The sequence below is a fragment of the Poecilia mexicana genome, unplaced genomic scaffold (genome assembly GCF_051168715.1).
Source record: "Poecilia mexicana isolate PSO_F unplaced genomic scaffold, ASM5116871v1 scaffold_3, whole genome shotgun sequence".
Taxonomy (NCBI): Eukaryota; Metazoa; Chordata; class Actinopteri; order Cyprinodontiformes; family Poeciliidae; genus Poecilia; species Poecilia mexicana.
Window position 1 is genome coordinate 14,589,099 of NW_028263372.1, and position 19,034 is coordinate 14,608,132.

Here is a 19,034-nt window from a genome sequence, read left to right on the forward strand (position 1 = left end):
TTGGCAACATATGAACAAAATGAATGTTAAGTAGTTGATTGCATGCTAGCATTATTTGCTTTATACAAGACGGCAATGTTTCTCCCCCACACCCCCCAAAAAAAGCGTTGTTATTCCCCTAGTGTCTTAAGTTTCTGTTTGTTTGTAGAACAAAAAATAGAGATGATCATACAACAATATTCAACATTTAGAATCTCTCCAGCTTTATTAAAACAAGGGACTTTTGTCAAAGACAGAAACAACATTGGCACTGACAAAGTACAAAAATAGACCGGTTCACATTCTCACAGCCTAGTTCAAACATTCGAATAGCGTCATTAAAGGGATGAACTGGTAAAAAAAAAGATGTTAAAGGTTCGTCAATCACACACAGTGCGACCCTTCCACCTACAAAACGAAGGGTTACAAAAAAGAACCAGATGCTTGTAGACAATTAAAAATGCCAACTACTTTGCATTCTTAAACACAGTGCTTACTTTCTGACGATGTTTTATGATGAGTAGATCCAAAACATGTCAATGGAAAACAAATGCCAGCTGGATAAGTAGCCTTTATAACCTTATTTACATCTAGCTGTAATGGGTCATTAGAGCCCTCAGTTCAGTCATTAGGCAGGTGTTTTCAACAGTGAACTGACTGGCTTGGAAAAAAAAGATCTGGACAGACCAGGCAGCAGGGCAGGAAGCTACGTGAATGTGCCATAGAAAGTGATAATGCAGTCACACTAACAGCATGGCTTCTACAAGGTGAGACAGTGCAGCAACTGAGGCGGTGACAGAGCGAAAGCAAGAGTCACGCGACCGTACGAGAAGTTACTTCTGCGCATTTTGATGAGTGATTCCATCCGCTAGCAGCTCAGGTCGGAGGCACTCGATGGGGCAATGGATATTCTGAAACATAAGAGTGCAACGTCAACATGAGGAGTTGATGAGAAGAGCTATATTCAATACTTGTAAAAAATATATATTCATCTCACTTTTCGAAGTGTGTTTTCTCCATATCTGACAGACTCCAACAGGGTGACGTCAGAGCCTGGTCTGCGGCAGTTCTCACACCGCCATCCCTGTGAGACACAAGCACGCACACACACGTCAATTAAGGCTCCATCTAATTCACCACAAATAAACTGAAGGACCGATTTATCAAACCTGTTGTCCTCCATCGCAAGTGCAGGTGCAGATAGCGCCCAGGTACTCCTTCTGCCACTGGCTGCCCACCTGGTAGGTTTTGCCTTCATCGTAACACACCGACGCGTCTGTGTGAAAAGGCGCGCACAGTAAAACTCGGCTGCATCGGAAACTCCTCAACAACGCCGTCAGAAAACGTCTCTGGGTGCGAAAGAAGCCTTACGTGGTTCACACTTAAATTCTCCTTTGCCGTTTCCCAAGCAGGTGCAGCTCATGAGGTGTCCGTTCTCGGCCTGGCGATCCCACTGCTCTCCGACGCGGTAGTTCACGCCGTTGTCATGGCACCACTCTGCAATACGAGACAAACTTGTAACGGAAATCGAGAGAAGCCTGTTCGGTTATGTTCGAATATGTGAGCACCCCGCAAAAACTCACTCGATGAATCGCATCTGAAGTGACCGCCGCCCAGGCAGCGGCACCACAGCTTGAAGCCCGTCTCGGACATGCGCTCCCATTCGCTTCCGACGTCGTGGTAGGTGGCAGTGAAGGCGTCGTAACATGGGTCGTTGGTGGTGGGGACTCCACTCGATACTGGCAGAAGATTAGGATTGGGAATTAAAATTTTTTAAAAATCACAGATCGACATCATTTTTGTAGTCTGCTTATAAACACGGTTTCATTTTCATAGTATAATGTTGAATATCTAAACAAGTCTCCAGAAATATGAAATCTGATCTGAGAGTTGCAAGTTGTTTCAAATTTATCTTGAATATTTTTCCATCTTAAGGGGTTTTTTTTAGTGAGAATTTTCTGGTTGAAAAGAAAAGGGATTTTAAAATTTGTTTTATATTTCCTCTGGCTATAAATCTGGCTAACTTGCTAAGTATCAACATTTCTGAACTGCATCCATGTGCTGAAGTCTATGCTGACAAAAGTAGAATTAAAGAGAAAAAATTCAACAAATTTCATTGTTTAAGAACATCATTTACAACTTTTCTGTCATTTTTTTATAAGATAAAATATTTCTAATTAGTTTTTGTAATATTTAATCCCAACATTTAATGCCATTACAGTAGTAACGACTACGAGTCTGTTTCTGCTGCATATTTTCCCAAACGGATCAGAGATGTTATATTTTAAGACATTTTTGTTTTGTCTGCCCCGTTTGGAGTCCAGACTCCCCAGCAGGTCATTGCAGACGCTGCATCACTATTTCCCCGAACACTGAGCTTACTTCTGTTTCCAGCTGTGACTTTTTGCTCCAGAATCTTGTGTTTGAGCGCGCCCAGCAGCGCCTCCACTATCACATTGTAGTCTTCTCCAGGAGTGAGTCCTATCAGGGTGGCGGTGGTGGCTGTGCTTGGCAGGCGGGCCTGTAAGATCGGGAATTGATTGAATTTGAAATGAGTTACATGGCTCCGGCTGCATGCTGCGCTGACTAAAATCGTTTTGGGTTTCGCTCCTTACCGTGAACATCTTCTCATTTCTGCTTGTGAGGGGATTGCACGACAGGAGGTAGGCATTGCTCTGCCTGTAAGGCTTCCAGGAGATGCTGGTTTGAGTCTGGGCTTCCTGTGGCACTCCTGTCTCGTTAAAAAGCGAGGCTCTGATGGGAAATTTGAGCTTCACGACAGGCTGCCTATGGCCTTCTGCATCGGGGAGAGGGACAAACACCAGGGGCTCACGGACTTGCTCATTGGGCGACTGCGGGTTGCCTCCGTTGTTGTTAAACTCTGTGTACTCCACACCCCCAACTACATCCTGGTTGGGTCCCGTAAACTGGACTTGGTTGTCTATGTGAGTTTCGGGCACATCCAGCCTGTCGCCAGCACCGGGGCGGTACGGCGGCGGCAGAGGCTGGGGAAGCAGGGAGTCTGGCTCTGGGCGGGAGAGACGAGGTTAGGGAAGCAAGCAGGTTAGAAGAGGCAGAGCTACGGCGAAGCTAATTTGTCACAGCCACACAGGACGCGGCACATCTGCAGCTTTGGACTAAAACGCAACTAACTATTTCATGACGTAGCGCTGCAAACACACGCAGATATTTTTGAATGACATTTGTGAAGACATTCAAACTATAAACAGGTATTATGTTTTTAAAAGAGCCAAACACTGTTTGAATGGAGGCTTTCTATAGCAAAAAAAAACAATGCATTTGAGCAAATAAAAGGAGAGGCTCCAATCTAATATTTTTCCAACTCATTTACCTGCAACCACTTTGTTTTTAATATAAAATGTAAATACTTACGAGTCCTGATCCTTCCCGCCAGAGGTGTGCTCCTCTGTCCGTTCTGGATGACGATGATCTTGATGATGTACTCTGTGGCTGGTTTCAGACCTGAACAGAAACATTGCATATCACGTACAGTTAGGGTGGCTACTTTTTTTTTAAGAAGACTTTGGTACAGTTTAACTCTGAAATTAGATTGTATTAGTTGGACAAGAAATGATTTGGACGTACCAGATATGGTGGCGTAGTTTTGGCCAGCGTGGGGTCGTGGGATGAGCTCCTGCGGGGTTCTTCCCGTCTCCTCGTAGGTGATGTAGTATCCGGTGATTTGTGTGGGAGGTGGCTGCCAGGTGAAGGAGATGGTGGTGGGGGTCAAAGATGTAAACTGGAGGCCGGTAGGAGCCTGAACCACGGGTTTAACTGCAGAGAAAAAAAAAACATCATGAGTGTCATGAACTATTTTCAAAAAATGAATTCTCCCCCTTTAAGTTTCGACAAATGATGATTTCATTTACAGTAGAAAATAAGTTGCTGCTTTGCTGCTCCAGGACCTGAATGACTTGCCATTATTTATAGAACAATGAATGCAGAAAATCGTGAAGGAGAAAGTCCTTCCATTAGTTCACGTCTTATGTTCTGATGATAAAGCAACAATTAAAATATGGATCCTTTTTTTTTACCTTAAAAAAGGAAAGTATACTTCAAATAAATCAACTAAAGTTTTACAACAAATTCAGTATGTGTTGTTATTGTGAATGTTGGTGTAGTCCAAGTCTTGCTACTAACAAACTATGTAAAACAAAAATGACTTTACACCTACTTAAAAGAAAGCGCATTTTTATTGTGCATCACTCTTCTTAGTCAACCATGTCCATGTGTGACTATAAAGGTCCAATTATGCAAAATTGCCGCATCGATGCTTCCCAAGGTGTCTAAAAGATAAGGCACACCGACTTGTTTTATACCTGTGTGACCCCGGAGAGTAAACGGAGCGCTCCTTGTGTTTCCATTCAGAGTGTACAAGTTAATAGAATAAGTGGTTCCTGGCCGCAGACCTGGAAAAACACAGAAACACGCACACTGTGAAGTGAGACCTATCCAACAAACCACTTCAGATGACAAACCAGTTCATTTAGCTGAGAGATGAGGCCTAACCGGTCAAAGTGTAGGTGTACGTGTCTCCTGGGATGGTCCTTCTGATGGTGTCACGAGAACCGCTCATAGGCGTAGCTTCAAGGAGGAAGCCAGTGACCGTCTCCCCCTTGGAGCGCCAACTCAGAGTTAAAGAGGTTTCCTTAGAATCGGTGACGTGTACACGGCGAGGAGCGCTGACCTCTGCATTGACCAAGTTACAAACAGATCAGTGAGTTCTACAAATGTCTACATCATGGTGGAAGAGCCTTAAGCCTCATCTGTCATTTCTTTATGCTTTGCTTCCAAGATGCCGACTGTTCTCGTAATCTTTCATGGAGGCCTCTTCCCTCTGACCTGCCAGTAATAATAACTCCACTAATGGTTCTGACCAAATAAAGCCTCAGATAAAGCCAAAAAGAAAAAAAAAAAGGAACTAGAAAGATTACAAAATGGCTTCCTCTTAGCAAGCAAACGATGAATACATTTTGGGAAGTAGAGAAGCCACAGACCTTCCAGTGTGGTTGCCTCTCCTTCCAGTGGTCTGCTGGTGACAGAGTTCTTCAAGGCGTAGACCTGAATCTGATACGTTGTTGCAACCTAAAGGACAAAAGACATATTACTGATGTGTCACCACTGATTAAAATGTATTTATCTCAGTTTTCATTTGTGTGCAAGAACGTTGTTTACCATAAGCCCTGGTACAACTACACGCGTGGTGTCTGGGGCAACGTTCATTTCTTTACGGGGACTGTTGATATTCTTTGGGGTGACGACCACGCGGTAGCCTGTCAGGCGGGCGTTTGGAGCCCGCCACGTAACCGTGAAGACAGACGGCCCAACCTCAGAGACCATCATGTCGGTCGGCGCAGGGATTACTAAAAGAAAGCCACCGAAGCAAACATTAAGCTTGCATGTACGCGAGTCATGCATAGGAATGTGTTTCCTAAATGCCTACCTGTTGCTTGGGTTCCCACTAACGGCGTGCTGGGAGTCCGGCCGTTGTAGGCGATGACCTTCACTGTGTACTCAGTCCCAGGACGGAGATCTCTCAGCACAGCGCTGTCCTGATCACCTCTGGGGGCCGGGCGAAGTTCTCTCTCTCCCTCCTCTGAGCTGGAGTACAAGACGCGGTAAGACGTCACCGTGCCGTCGGGGCTGTCCCACGTGATGCGCATGGAGGTGGAGTCGATGTCGGAGAAGATCAGGTCCTTGGGATGGTCCATGGCTGCGACACAGAAGAAGGAGGATGAAATATTCCTTTCATAGCAACGCTTGAGCTTTAACTCGTTTTGTACACCATCTATTTTTACGTCTTATCCTGTTCCCAAAACGAGATTAACTCCACAAAGTGTCCATCTTTCAAGATCTTTTTAGCTCCAACCTTTATGTTGTTTAAAACTGTGCATTTCCTTAACAGGCATTTTCACAATTTGCAAACTGTCTTTACAAGGGCTGCATCCCAAAAGACATGGCTTTACAATGTTGCTGTAGAGACTGAGAACAGCAAATCCGTTGCTTCTGTCTTGTGCTAAACCGGTTTCTAATTGATGGAATAATTCTAAAGGAGCTTTAAAATGAATCTAATTATTTTGATTCAGCTTGTCCGCAGATGTCCATCCTATCCTGTCATTTTCTGACATTTCTCAAGGATTTTCTTTTCTTTCATACATCACATATAAAGTATGTTTTTCTATACAAGCCTCCTGTATGCATCAAACACATTTTTTTTTATCAAAGCAGCCCTATTCTTGCATCAGTTTCAGATGTTTGAATTACACTAACCAGTGAAAGCATTCTCCACAACAGGGGAGGAGGGTTGTCCACCATTGCCCAAGGCAGAAACGCTGACAACGTACTCAACTGTGGGCATCAGACCTATGAAAGACTTCTCTGTCGTCTCTGCAAAGCAAAAGTAAAATAGGTCAGTTTTTGAGGAAGATACCCTTAAGTATTTAGGAATGTTATGTAAGAACATAGCATATCTTACGGGGAGCCACTACTTCAGAGAAGGAAGGTCCCAAACCATTCTTGGGGGCAACTGTGATTCTGTAGCCTCTGACTGGACCCTGAGGCGGAGACCAGCGTACTTTAATGCCGTTGTCGGTCACATCGGTGACCCTCATGTCAGTGGGGGGTTCGGTATCTGAATAAAATGGGAATTAATGAAACGTTTAGATCCCTTCTAACAATAAGATCTCTTAAAACTGTGTATTTTTTTTTCTTGTTCCCATCATAATACCTGTCCTGTGTGTTATGTAGACAGGCCTGTTGGAGGCAGGGCTGTCTCCTCGTGCTGTGACGGCATAAACCGTGATGGTATAGTCAGTGCCGGGCCTGAGCCCAGTGATGGTGGCGGTGGTCTGGGAGCCTGGGATCGTAAACTCCTGAGGAGATTCACCACCTAGAAGCAAATAAATAAAATGTTGCCGTCGAACTTTGCACTTTTTGCGAAGTGTGGACCGCATTTGGAAATGAGTCACGACTACACACTTGTGCCTCCGTAGGTGATCCTGTAGTTCTTCACTTCAACAGAGGGGGCGTCCCAGCGGATGGTGATGCTGGTAGGTGTGGATGACGTTACCTCAAGATCAGTGGGTGCATCAGAGACTGAAAAGCAGTAACAGAAAAGAGGTAAAAGAATGACATCGGTCATAATCAAAGATTAAAGGGATCTCACTTCAAAAAAAAAAAAAAACTCACTGGTGGCTTGCGTTCCAGTTAGAGGTTGACTTTCCTCATTGTCGTAGACGGCGTACACATATATCATGTACTCAGCCTCGGGTTCCAGTCCGGTCACAGTGAAGTGGTTCTTGGATGGGGGCAGCCTGTCGTCCTTGGCTCGCCCACCGCTTGTCTTCTGGTACCGAAATCGGTAGCCCGTGATAGGAGATATGGGAGCCTGCCACTGAACGGTGAAAGAGTTGGTCCGGATGTCGGTGAAGCGCAGGTCAGTCGGCGAGTCCAGAACTGGAAGGAGGTTTTAGGAAATTGAACTGAATTGGAAATCAGCATAAAAACAAATCTGGAAAGAAATCTAAAACAACAGTTTGAAATGACTTGGAGGCCGTTTCATTTTAATAAATGTGGACAAGGGAGAAGAAATTAAAGCAAAAATTCTTAGCAGACGAGCGGAAAGTTATGTCTTTAAGTGATGTGAATCATCCATTCATTGGGTTTTCATCTATCAGCTGTTAAGATCCACATAGATTCTCACAAAGACTTTCATAAAGTCTGGAGAACTACTGATCGAGAACAATATGAGGCCAGGGATGGTCCTGACAGGTCTAAACTACATGAAACTACATGTAGTTTTCTTGTAGTTTTCACCATATAAATGACGAAAATAGAGTTTTTGTCATTTTCCGTCAGCTTTCACATCTTCATAAGACAGCCTACTCCGTAATACTCACTCGTTCTCTGAGTCCCTGTAGCAGGTTCACTTTCTCGTTCACCGTAGACGCAGACAACACTGATACGGTACTCCGTGTTGGGCTGCAGGTCTTTATAGAAAAGAAGAGAAATAATAATAATAATTGCAACATGTAATTTTGCTGTTGCAACAGACACCGTAAACTGTGTGTTGTCTTACTCTGCAGCAGGAAGGTATTAGTGGCGCCACCAACATTGACTTCCTTTACGTCGTCGTCCGTGTTCACGGGGTGGTAGCGGATTACAAAACGAGAAATTTCACTGGGCGTGGCGATGTTGGGGATGGTCCACGTCACGCGGATGTGGTCTGGACCCACACCTCCAAACTGCAAGTTGGTTGGAGCTGGCACAGCTGGAAGAATGGAAAATTGAAGGTTATCTATGGACAAGATATTATTTAAATGAGACACTATGCACATTTTACAGCTAAATTCAACAAAAGGCATATGAATGGTTTGATTTGATGAAAGGAATAAGTCAGATTTTGTAGAAATCGGTATTTGCGCATAAAAATCGACACAAGGGTCAAACAAATAAAACGCAGAGTGTGCCGCTATGTCTCTAAAAATCAATTTCCCTTTAATTAAGTGGTAAAAAAAGAAATCACCAGCTTCGGTCTGTTTTGTGTATGTGGTCAGCTTGCTCTCTCCCTCCTCTGTAACTGTGACGATAGTGATGTCATAGTCCACGCCGGGCTCCAAACCGTGAATCGTGTAATAACCAGCGGACGCGTCCACCATGTCTTGAAAGATGGGCATGCTCTGGCCTGAGGTAACTACCGTTATGCGGTAAGCAGTGATGGCGGTAAAGTTTACAGGGATCCAGCGCAGGCCAATGGTGGTGTCAGTAACGTCGACGAAGTCAACGTGAGGTGGGACGGGGATCTCTGAAAAGCCGTTAGAGCAGTTCCCAAGCACAGGCAAAACCAGACAGAAAGGAGAACAGAATTACATCAGCAATGTGTCATTCCAATTAAAGCAGTCAGAGAAGTACTGGGTAACAGAAGCCATGCCAAACAACAACACAGCAAATGAAAAACAAACAACAGTAACCATCAATTAAAATGAAATAAATGCATGCAGTGTTCAAAGTTACTGGCCATGCTGGAGAGTTTGATCCCATCATGTATTAAATGTGATCTTCATGCAGTTCACGGCTCATCCAGTGATCATGTTAGTTTTAGCATTTAGCACTGCTTTTGCACAAAGATTTAAAACCTTCTTGAAGGTTTTTAATATCTGGCTTAATGTTTGACAAACATTGTCCTTGCCTGAGATGGAAAGCGGCTAACAGTGTTTTTGCTGTATTTACCAAAATAAGACAAAAATTTTCGATTTATCCTCCACTTCATTGTAATAAGAATCAACCTTTCTTATGGTCTTTATAGGAGGTTTTGGGTTAGTTTCTGTTCATCCACAAGATATTTTTACTTGTATACAATTACCTGAAGACTGGCTGAAAAAGAGCCTTACAACAATTATAGGAAATCAGGATTCTTGTTTTGTTTTGAGATTTTTTGTTTGAAACTTTTGCCCAGAGATGAGAACAAAGATACAGCTGTAGGTTATTTGAATAATAAACCAATCTGCCTACTAACAAGACGCTTTCTTTTGGCACAGCTGTGGGGTTAACAGGGAAAGATGCCTTCCTGGCGGCTCTACCTGGGGTGACAACAGTGGATATCGGTACGCTCTCCACTGGTCCCTTGAGAGTGAATACGCTGACGTTGTACTCCACCCCCAGGTTGAGGTTTTCTAGAAGGCATGTGTTTTGATCCGCTGCTACAAACTCCTCCAAAAAGTTCCCTCTGTGGCCACTGCTTGGCGTGCTTGTCACTCTGTAGCCAGAGATCCCTGCGGAGAATAGGGGAGTGAAAGAGTTTTGAAAAAGTTGGACACATTATCAAATGATTGTGAGAAAGAGGTAATGGAGACATTCGTCCAGGTGGGTTGGGGATCTAAAGCCAAGGTCTAGACTGGGTCCCATCCAGCAGCTTGGCGGTGCGTGGGGTGCTTAGTCAATATTTACCTGATGTCCTGGAGGCTGTCCAGTAGACCGTTAGATCTCCCGTGTCCGGGTTGGACACCACCCTGAGGTCAGTCGGAGGAGACACAGCTGCACAAGAGAAAAGATTTTATGCAGCTGTTAAGGTCTCGCCAAATTGTTTAAACAGTGCTGCACTGGCTCACATAAGCATTACATCATTCTGGCTATAAACACTTTAACAAAGATTCATGCTGAGCAGCCGTTATCAGGGCTGTGTTTTCCCTCCAGTCAAATGAAAAGCAGACGCACTGGTGACAACGTTGCGGGTGATGGGGTTTCCACGGTTGCGGCCGTTGAAAATGGGTTGAACGCTGTAGGTGTACTGAGTTCCTGGGTACAGACCACTGATGTCAATACGCCCAGAGTCCGAGGTCTCTTCTCTAGGAGATTCGCCTTCCTCACTCGGGAGCACAGAAAGCTGAAGAAAGCAAAGAGAAAACGTTGTGATCAGCAGATACTCATAAAATGTAGCACAGCATCTAAAATCCGCTCACAACTGACCAAAGCGACACGCTGAGATTTCAGAAAACAACTAATCTCCTGGGGTTACTTGCCTAACTAATCAGCTTCGTATATTGAAGAAGGAGATGTAGCTTTTCACTGATGTATAAAAACAGCGACAGTTTTGGAGTTATCGGAGCAAAACGGCGGTGACCTTACCTTGTAGCTGAATCTGCGAACAGGTATCCAGCTAATAATGATGGAGGTGTCTGTGACCTCGGTGCTGAAAGGAGGAGCATTTCCCAACCGAGGAGCTGGAAACAAGACAGAAGACATGAGTGAAACCTCCACATAAAAAAGACATTCTAGCCTGGGGTGAAAGTTTTCATTCAATTCAACTGACTGGTAGTGAAATACGCAGTGGTTCCCTCGCTCAGCTCATTGTTCTGCACAGAGTGTAACTCTGCCGTGTACTGCGTGTCTGGGCGCAAATTCTTTAAGGGGTACTGTGTGACCACTCCGGGGATTCTCCTCTCAACGGGGCTGGAGCCCTCGATGCTCAGGAGGAGGCGGAAACCAGTGACAACAGCGCGGGGAGCATCCCAGATGACCAGTGCGCTGTCATGTCCGACGTCAGTGAAACGTACGTTTGTGGGCGAGTCAGGTTCTGCAGGGGAAAAGAAGACATAACCCATGTGAAAAAAATCTGTCTGTGTTTTGTAATCTGTTTTATTTCTTTTTTTTTTTTATAATCTGAGCTTTGAAGTTTAAAAAAAAAAAAAAAAACAGTGCCCCCTACTGGTGGATTTTTCTCCAACAAGCGGCTGGCTCTCAGAATCGCCTCTGACGGCATAGATGTAGAAGCGGTAGAGCGTTCCGGGCTGCAGGTGGGTGATTTCAGCGTACGCGTTGGGGGAAACGGGCAGCTGAAGGGGCCGCAGCTCGGTGCCGTCCTGGCCCATTGGTGAGAAGACCACCCTGTAGCCGGTAACCTCGGTGGGAGGACCCGCCCAAGTAATGCTGATCCTGGTATCTGAGACCTCGTAGAACTGCAGGTCGGTCGGCTCTGGGATCTTTTCTGTGGAGAGGAAAAGATTTGGTCACACATAGTTAAATATCAGGTGTTTCTCATGACGTTTATTGAAACTCTGGAGAACAAACATCTGTTAAGCATTACTTCTTACAAGGATGAATACTCACTTTATGGTTTAGAGCAGCTATGACTTTTGCCTCATTGGTATTTGATGATCTGTGTAACCCAATAGCTATTCTTTACTTGTCATGTGCATATTATTTTTTATCATAAAGCAAATGATCTGTGAAATATTTGCAAGACCTCTACCATATTTATATTAGATAAGGAAGAAAGGTAATAATAATAAATAAAAAAAAACCAAGTGTTTATAATGATCAAAAAGGAAACATCCAGCTTGTTTTCAAATTCCAAACTTGAAAGGTAAGTCCAATAAAGGTTTTAACAGTTTCCAAGTTGAGCTTTTGCCAAAGTTTGGCTCAAACAAGGTGGAAAATCCAGAGCAAATACTAAAGCAACAGAAGGAATGAAAGTGATAGTCGGCTTCCTACAACATCTGTTTTTATTTTTCAAGGATTGATTTCCCAGTCCAGCCACAAGGAAGTAAAAGAAATGATGATCTTTTATAAACGATGTGCTAAGGATTTATGAGGTGTTTGTGCTTTAGTAGGGGTGTTGGCTCCATAAGCATTTGTCCTTCCAAGTGTTAAAACTTTATCTTGAAAGGCTTTGCCGACCCCCCCCATAAATCACGTGCTTGTCAAAACTCAGACTGCGAAGATGAGAAAAATATTTAACTTACTATTGAAGTTATATAATTGATGCCTGACAGCTTGTTTTAATAACCTTCCACATCGTAAGAATTGTTTTTCTAAATCTAATCAGCTAAACCAAAGAGCCATCCAGCTTCATACGTGTGGTGCTGAATTTGATTATCTGTGCAGTTATCTTATTTGCAACATATCGCAAAGCAGCCACTTATAATGTGTACCTCGTCTTTGCGAGCCGGCCGTGCTGACCCGCACAGAAACAGGCTCACTCTCCAGGTTTTCCTCCACAGCATAGATACTGACGTTATAGAGGAGACCTGGGCTAAGGTCCACCAGGGTTACTGAAGTCTCCGACTCAGGGAGGATGAGCTCGGTGCTGCTGCCTTCCTCTGACGGAGTGTAAACCAAGCGGTAACCTGCGAGCACATGCACGGAGTTGACTTACACAGCCCAAACATTCGAGTAATAAACGCAGAAAGCCGGTTGTTACCGGTGATCGGAGCCTGAGGTCTGCTCCAGCTGATGCGGATGGAGGTCTCTGTGATCTCATCCACGGGAAGCAAAGTGGGTGTATCAGGAGCTGGCGGAGGAAATTAGGGAAGTTATGCAAACAAATTTTACAAAGTTGGACAAAATTTGATGTATTCTCAATTTTCTTGTTATTTAAGAAGAGTGGTAGAAATGTTTTTCCAACCGGTGGTCTGTGAGGTGGTCAGGATGAGGTTCGGGTGTCCGTCTCCCTCGGGCATCTCGTACACACTGACGTTGTATCTGCGGCCAGGCTCAAGATCGGAGATGGTGACCGACGTGGTGGTGCGGGGAACATCTGACGGAGCACAAAAAGGTTTGATGAAACACCCAAGAGGTTATTAGTTACAACACAGCTCAAACAGTTAAATGCGAATGTGCTTTTCAAGTTTATTCCAAAGTAAATTAATTCTGAGTCAAACACTCACCCAGGTACTTTGGTGTAGAGCCCTCCTCGATGAGCTCATACTCCAACCTAAAGCCAGAGATGGTAGAAGAAGCCGAGGTCCACGACACCACAAAGCTGTTGGAGGTGATCTCTGTTATCGACTCAGACATGTCCACAATCGGCGGAGGTGGCGTCGTCTCTCCTTCCCATGTCTCCACTTTTTGGGATTAGTTGGGTAGGGGAGAAAGGCATTTTCTTTAAGGAAGTGTTCTTGATTTTGTGGCATTCAAAGATTGTTAAACCCTGCAGTGAACTTACAGGAGCCGTAAGCGGTTGTAAAATCGAAACGCGTGACCTCGCGTTGCCCAAAGTGCATAATGCTGATCAGCTGACCCTCGTAGGTCACACCCGGACGCAGTCCACTGATGGTGTAGGAATTGAGGTGGCCAGGAATGGTGACCTCCCTCCATGGGTTGCGACTGTTTTTCTACAAGACAGAGTAAAAAAGACAAAGAGCTGAAGGCTTCCAAGTCTGTTTTATGATGAAGAATATTTCCTCTCATGCTGCTGAGAAGCTTTACATAAACAGAGGTGACAGTAAGCTTGTTAAATGAAACTAACTGCATCCATGAGAGCTCTTCAACTTAAACTAATGATCCTGGAAGTCATTTGATGATAGGCGGTGTCCAACCTGGACAGGTTACCAGTCCGTCAAAGAACCAAACTCAGACAAAAAAAAAAATGCAACATTTCAACAGGAAGCACTCAAAAGAAGGCTTCACCTGCACAGGGAATGTGTGTAAACTAGCTGGAACAACAGTATGTGTCACAGAGAGTTCATGGACTCAAACTTTGGACTAAATCAACAAAGACTTTCCACCTCATTCACAACTTTTAGCCACAAACTCTATGCATTCTCACAAAAAAATAAAAATAAAAATAAAAAATCACCAGGGAAGATAAAATTCCTAAAAATCTCAGTGTGACTTACAAGTCTCCATTTGAGGATGTACTGGGTGACATGGGTAGACGGTGGCACATTCCACTGAATGGGGTGGGAGTCTGGCTGGCTTCCTGCTTCTGTTATGAGCACCTGGACGGGTCTGGAGCCGCCTGGGGAGTATCGGCAGCAAATGGTCGAAGAGGCATCAGTAAAAAGCACAAAATGAAAATGTGGCTTACATAAAGAAAAAGAAAAAGACTTGTGAATAACATGACAGTGTGACCTGCGGAGGAGACCCGGGGACTGTTTGATGAGTTACAACTAAACGATTCAGAGTTTTGGGACAGAATCAAACCACCAGACGACGCTAAACCGGCTCAACACCTACTGACTGCTGACAGTCTGAAATGACACCTCCGCGTTATATTCATCACTTTTATTTGCCCCCTCGTTCTCATATGAACTCATTGCACAGGCTCACCGGTTGTTCACCCTGCACAAACAGTGCATGGCCCTGATAGAACGATAAGCATCACAGCTGTCCCTTTTTAGGTCAACATTAGCTCCTCGACTCAGTTCAAAGTAACAGTTTAGGCAACTTTTGTGTAAATAAGGACAGGAGGTTTCCCAAAACTTTTGCCTGTACAATGAATTATTTTATCTGAGCAGGACAGCAAACATTACTCAGCAACAGGTGGGGGAGGAGAAAAAAACAAACAAACTGTAAACTTCAAAGGTTAAAGGAAATGACAGGGGTGTTGAGACTGAAAAAAACAAATCCAGCAACAGGAGCTCTGTTTTACATACAACATGGGATGGTAGGTAACTTTGCAAGAAATTAGCATTCGCTAAATTCTGATGTTTATGGAAGGGCATTTTCTCTTACCTGGGTAGGCCTGCAGCGGTTCGCATCCCATTTCTCCTCTTCCTTTGCCATAGCAAGTGCATCTGTAGTGATACCCACTGATGACTTTGTCCCACTGCTCTCCAATCTGATAGACCACATTGTTTTGTTGATCTCTGCACTGATCTAGTAGAGGAAAACCAAGCAGATGGGAAAGCTGAGCTGGTTGGACAGAGAAGGTTGGATGTGGAAATGTGGAGCATTGACCAGCGAAGATAGTGAGCCACAACCCAACCTATAGCATCGCACTTCCAGTAGCCGCGGCCCTGTCCGAAGCAGGTGCAGTTCATCATGTGACCCTCGTTGTGGCGCTTAGAGAACTGCTGGCTGACTTCATAGGTCAGGCCATCAACAACACAGTTGTCTGAACACATAAAGAGAAGCATGGATTTTCTCTCCAAACTCGAAAGCTTTCAAATGCGCGTCTTCTCAAGACAACTTTAAATCATCTTTATTTCAACTCTGCATGGAGTCAGTTGTCTCACCTCGCAGCTGCGAATGGGCAACGCAGTTCCACTCTCCACGGCCATTTCCCAGGCAAGTGCACTCCATCATGTGACCCATGACGTCATGCCGTTTGTCCCACTTGTCTCCGACACGGTGCATCACTCCGTCATTGGTGGTACATACCTCCTCGTGGGCTAATTAGGAAAAGAGTAATTAAAACCAACTGTTTTTTTTTTTTCTTGCACGTGCAGTTCAAACAGTTCCGTTTAGAGCTGTGCTACATTTGTGGATGTGATAGCCTTTACCAACAATTTTTTCATACTTAATTATTTGCCTTGGAAAAACAGAATTTAGATAAATTAAATAAATCTTCTGGAATATTTTGAATCTTTTTGCTTAATATTATGAATTTACTGGAAACCTGACAAAACATCTGACAAAACACTTCACACTAACCAGCCATGGGGCAAAATCCAAAACGCTGGTCCACATCATAGTTGTAGGTGGTACCGCACCATCTCATGCCGTCACGGCGGCCATCACTGGTACAGTCTGTGTAGTTGCGACCGCTGTAGAGGTACGGGAAGTGGCAGAGGGCACCATTGGAGTTCCCACCTTGTGTCACCACAACGGCTGCAATTTTCACAGAAATGATATAGTTACTCCCAAGCTCTAATCTGGCTAACGGTAACAAAAGTCAACACAACACCTCGACAAAGTCACTGTCGTTGTTAAGGTAAAAACGACATCTCTGCTTCAGAGTCTCACCAAATTTTTCTGTGCAGAAGGAATACTGCTGATCTTTCTCGTAGTCGGATGTCGTGGAGCACCAGAGCTGCCCGTCAGTGCGTCCATCTGAAGTGCAAGAGTAGTACGTCTTTCCCATGAAGACAAAAGGGAAAACACACGGCTGGCCATTAGAATTGCCGCCGTACGCCTGGTTCCTGGCCTCTGCATGAACATGAGTGGAAATAATTTAGTAAGAACAGACATAAAGTGACAGAAATCAAAATTGAATTTGCGCAAAAAATTCAGTTTGCACTACAGCGGTACCCTATTTTTCAGTGAGAAGCATATTTTCTGTTCCATTTCAATATACACTCACCCCATTCCTGACAGCTGACTCCATTGCCCAGGCATGTACACAACATCTGTTTGCTGCCCTGGCTCCTGATCCAGCGGTGCCCGTCATAGTATGAGGAACCAGAGTCTGTGCGGCAGGTTCCTTCGGCGGTGGGCACATGATGATGCAGCAGAGCCTGGGTTACACCAGTGCCTGTTAACAGATCATTAAAACTGTGTCAAGGACTAAAGTTACAGGATATTTTTTTGTGTTTACATGACCGCCATTAACAGAACTCACCTCGGCCTGTGCTCTGTCCTTGACAACTCGATTCTCCCCTGCCGTTACCCAAGCACACGCACTGCATAGCGTTTCCCCTGACGTCAGTTTTTGTCCAGGTGTCTCCGATCCGAAAAGACCTCCTGGTCTGGGGGTCATTGCAACGGTCTGGTTCGGAAATAGTGACAAATGAGCTGGCGCTGAAAAATCAAACCAGGCCTATTTGCTTAAACGCAGATTCAGTTCGTACTTACTCCTTGAGGTACAGCTGATACGTCCATTTCCTTCTCCAAGGCAGGTGCAATCCAGCATCATCCAGCCTTGGTATGGTCTTTCCCAGGTCTCACCAACCAGATACGATGATGCAGCGTAGCTGTCAAAGCATTTTTCAGCTGGAAAGATAAAAAGCAAAGTAATGGGTAAGCACGGTTCAGGATTAAACGGTTAAAAGGGTTTTAATGCTTTCAGGGGAGACACTCACCCACAGGTTTGCATGTCCATTCTCCCTTGTTGTTCCCAAGACAAACACACTCCAGCATGTATTCACCGCTCTCATGAGGCTTCTGCCAAGTTTCCCCAATTTTATAAGACCTCCCACTATCATGGCAACGGTCTGTCGATCACAAAAAGATGTTTATTATTGATATAACAAATATTACTTTTGCATCTTGGACACGCATCTAACACTAAAAGGCAACACGGTGTCATGCAGCATTAATAAACAAGTTCTCTGTCGTTTCACATCGACATTTGTCCTGTGAGCTTTAGAATGAAAGTGTAACCTACATGCTATGGTACAGCTGATCTTTCCAGAGCTGACGCAGGTGCAGTCCCACATCAACCCGTCCTTTGGTCTCTCGTAGATTTCTCCCACCCGGTATGTCCGGGCATTGTCCTTATCGTAGCAGGTCTCGTCCGCTGAGACAAAAAACAGAGGAAGCACAAAGGTCAAGAGTTATTGTGTGGCTATCTTGGACTGTTGTCCTGTATTTGTGTAAAAATACTCAAATCTAACATCTGGATCTTTCAAGCACTTTTACTTTGCTTGTCAGTACTTTAATGAAAACGTCTGAAATTGTTGACACTGGCTTGGAGAGGTGGACTTCAGATTTTTGACTGACCTGCAGGCTTTGTTTTGCACTTGATGCCCGCTGCTCCATTGCAGGTGCAAACCAATGTACTTCCACGGTAGGATTTCTCCCACTGCTGGTTCCGTCTGTAAGAGTTACCATTCTCCTCACAACTGTCTGAAAAGTAAAAACGTGAAACAACACATTATGAGCTGCAGTTAGCTTAAGTTGAATCGCTCTCAAAACAAACATTAGATGCAACATCTCACATTTCATTCCAATCCGTAAGTTTAAAAGCATCACAAACTTACACACGAAACAACTTGTGTTTACCTGGAGAGAGAGCAGATGAGTCATACAGGTCTGGATACACCTGATACTGACCGGTTTGTCTTTTGCTCTTCTTCGGGGCGCAGTGGACTGCGCTACTTACGCACAGCGCAACCAGCAACCCCGTCAGTGGGCCACTAGTCATTTTGTGGATGGACACGGATTTTAATGCAAAATTTAATAATAATAATAATAAAAAAAAAGTTTAACTACAAAAAGAGCATCTACAAAAACAGGAAGACAGAAGGAGGTGTGTAGAAGCCAAAGCTTGGAGAGATTTTTTTTTTGGAGATTCAGTTCTCTGCGGCTGCCTCTCCAGGCAGTTCCGACTGCAGCTTTTGCACCAGAATGAGGAGAGGGGAGAGAAGCGGTTTTATACCAGGACGCTGCTCTGCCCCAGGGGGAGGGATTTTTACTGGAGTTTGGGTCATCCTCCTGCGTGTGAGTAATACTCACCCGTCACTTTCAGTGCACGAAATCAGTCAAAAATAACTGTAAGGTGTAAAACTAGTGTCGAAACTACAGAAACGGACTAAACATTTGTGCATGAATTGTTCTAAATTCAAGATAGCAGTAATTTATTGTACTGATAAATCAAGTACAATATTTATTCTACCGCCATCTACTGGTATTTTTGTGGAAGGACGGCTGGACTTATTTTTGTTCAAATTCATTTCAGTAGTGTCTTTACTAACATCTATCGCAGCATGCAAACATATTTTGTCCGTAAAGAATGTGTAAAGAATATGCACCCTTTCAGAAAGAAAACCTAAATGAAGTGTGGGACTATAGCATGGTAAAATAAAGTCAAACACATTCACAAATCCATTTTTTAAATTGGACTCAAACTGCAACATGAGATGACCTTCAGTAAT

At 44.3% G+C, this 19,034-nt stretch overlaps 1 protein-coding gene across 2 annotated transcripts; it reads right to left on the bottom strand.

Moving 5' to 3' along the window:
- Positions 1-179: 179 nt before the first annotated feature.
- On the bottom strand, positions 180-18,517 carry fn1b (fibronectin 1b). Of its 2 annotated transcripts, XM_014981503.2 has the most exons (46): positions 18,163-18,517; positions 17,881-18,006; positions 17,546-17,677; positions 17,241-17,372; positions 17,014-17,151; positions 16,781-16,927; positions 16,523-16,693; positions 16,186-16,368; positions 15,874-16,050; positions 15,456-15,611; positions 15,206-15,334; positions 14,953-15,096; positions 14,115-14,236; positions 13,442-13,610; positions 13,164-13,340; positions 12,902-13,033; positions 12,698-12,787; positions 12,429-12,623; positions 11,204-11,482; positions 10,808-11,071; positions 10,624-10,718; positions 10,213-10,381; positions 9,946-10,032; positions 9,579-9,770; positions 8,525-8,803; positions 8,078-8,269; positions 7,899-7,988; positions 7,189-7,455; positions 6,979-7,095; positions 6,728-6,889; positions 6,476-6,631; positions 6,271-6,387; positions 5,444-5,713; positions 5,176-5,363; positions 4,998-5,085; positions 4,510-4,689; positions 4,320-4,409; positions 3,586-3,774; positions 3,373-3,462; positions 2,595-3,007; positions 2,362-2,500; positions 1,563-1,718; positions 1,351-1,476; positions 1,149-1,255; positions 977-1,063; positions 180-890 (listed from the first exon to the last, which is right to left on the bottom strand). In XM_014981503.2, the coding sequence occupies exons 1-46, from the start codon at positions 18,302-18,304 to the stop codon at positions 813-815; spliced, it is 7,329 nt and encodes a 2,442-aa protein (XP_014836989.2). In that variant the 5' UTR covers positions 18,305-18,517; the 3' UTR covers positions 180-812. The 2 variants fall into 2 exon arrangements, with proteins under 2 accessions (XP_014836989.2, XP_014836990.2); XM_014981504.2 differs by lacking the exon at positions 8,525-8,803 and having other exon boundaries at positions 18,163-18,516.
- Between the last annotated feature and the right edge of the window lie 517 nt (positions 18,518-19,034).

Coding starts and splice junctions, on each gene's coding strand:
- fn1b (XM_014981503.2), bottom strand. CDS start 18,304: ATGACTAGTGGCCCACTGACGGGGTTGCTGGTTGCGCTGTGCGTAAGT. Junction 7,989..8,077: donor TAATACCTTCCTGCTGCAGA/GTAAGACAACAC, acceptor TTTTCTATAAAG/ACCTGCAGCCCAACACGGAG. Junction 3,775..4,319: donor TACTCTCCGGGGTCACACAG/GTATAAAACAAG, acceptor TTTTCTCTGCAG/TTAAACCCGTGGTTCAGGCT.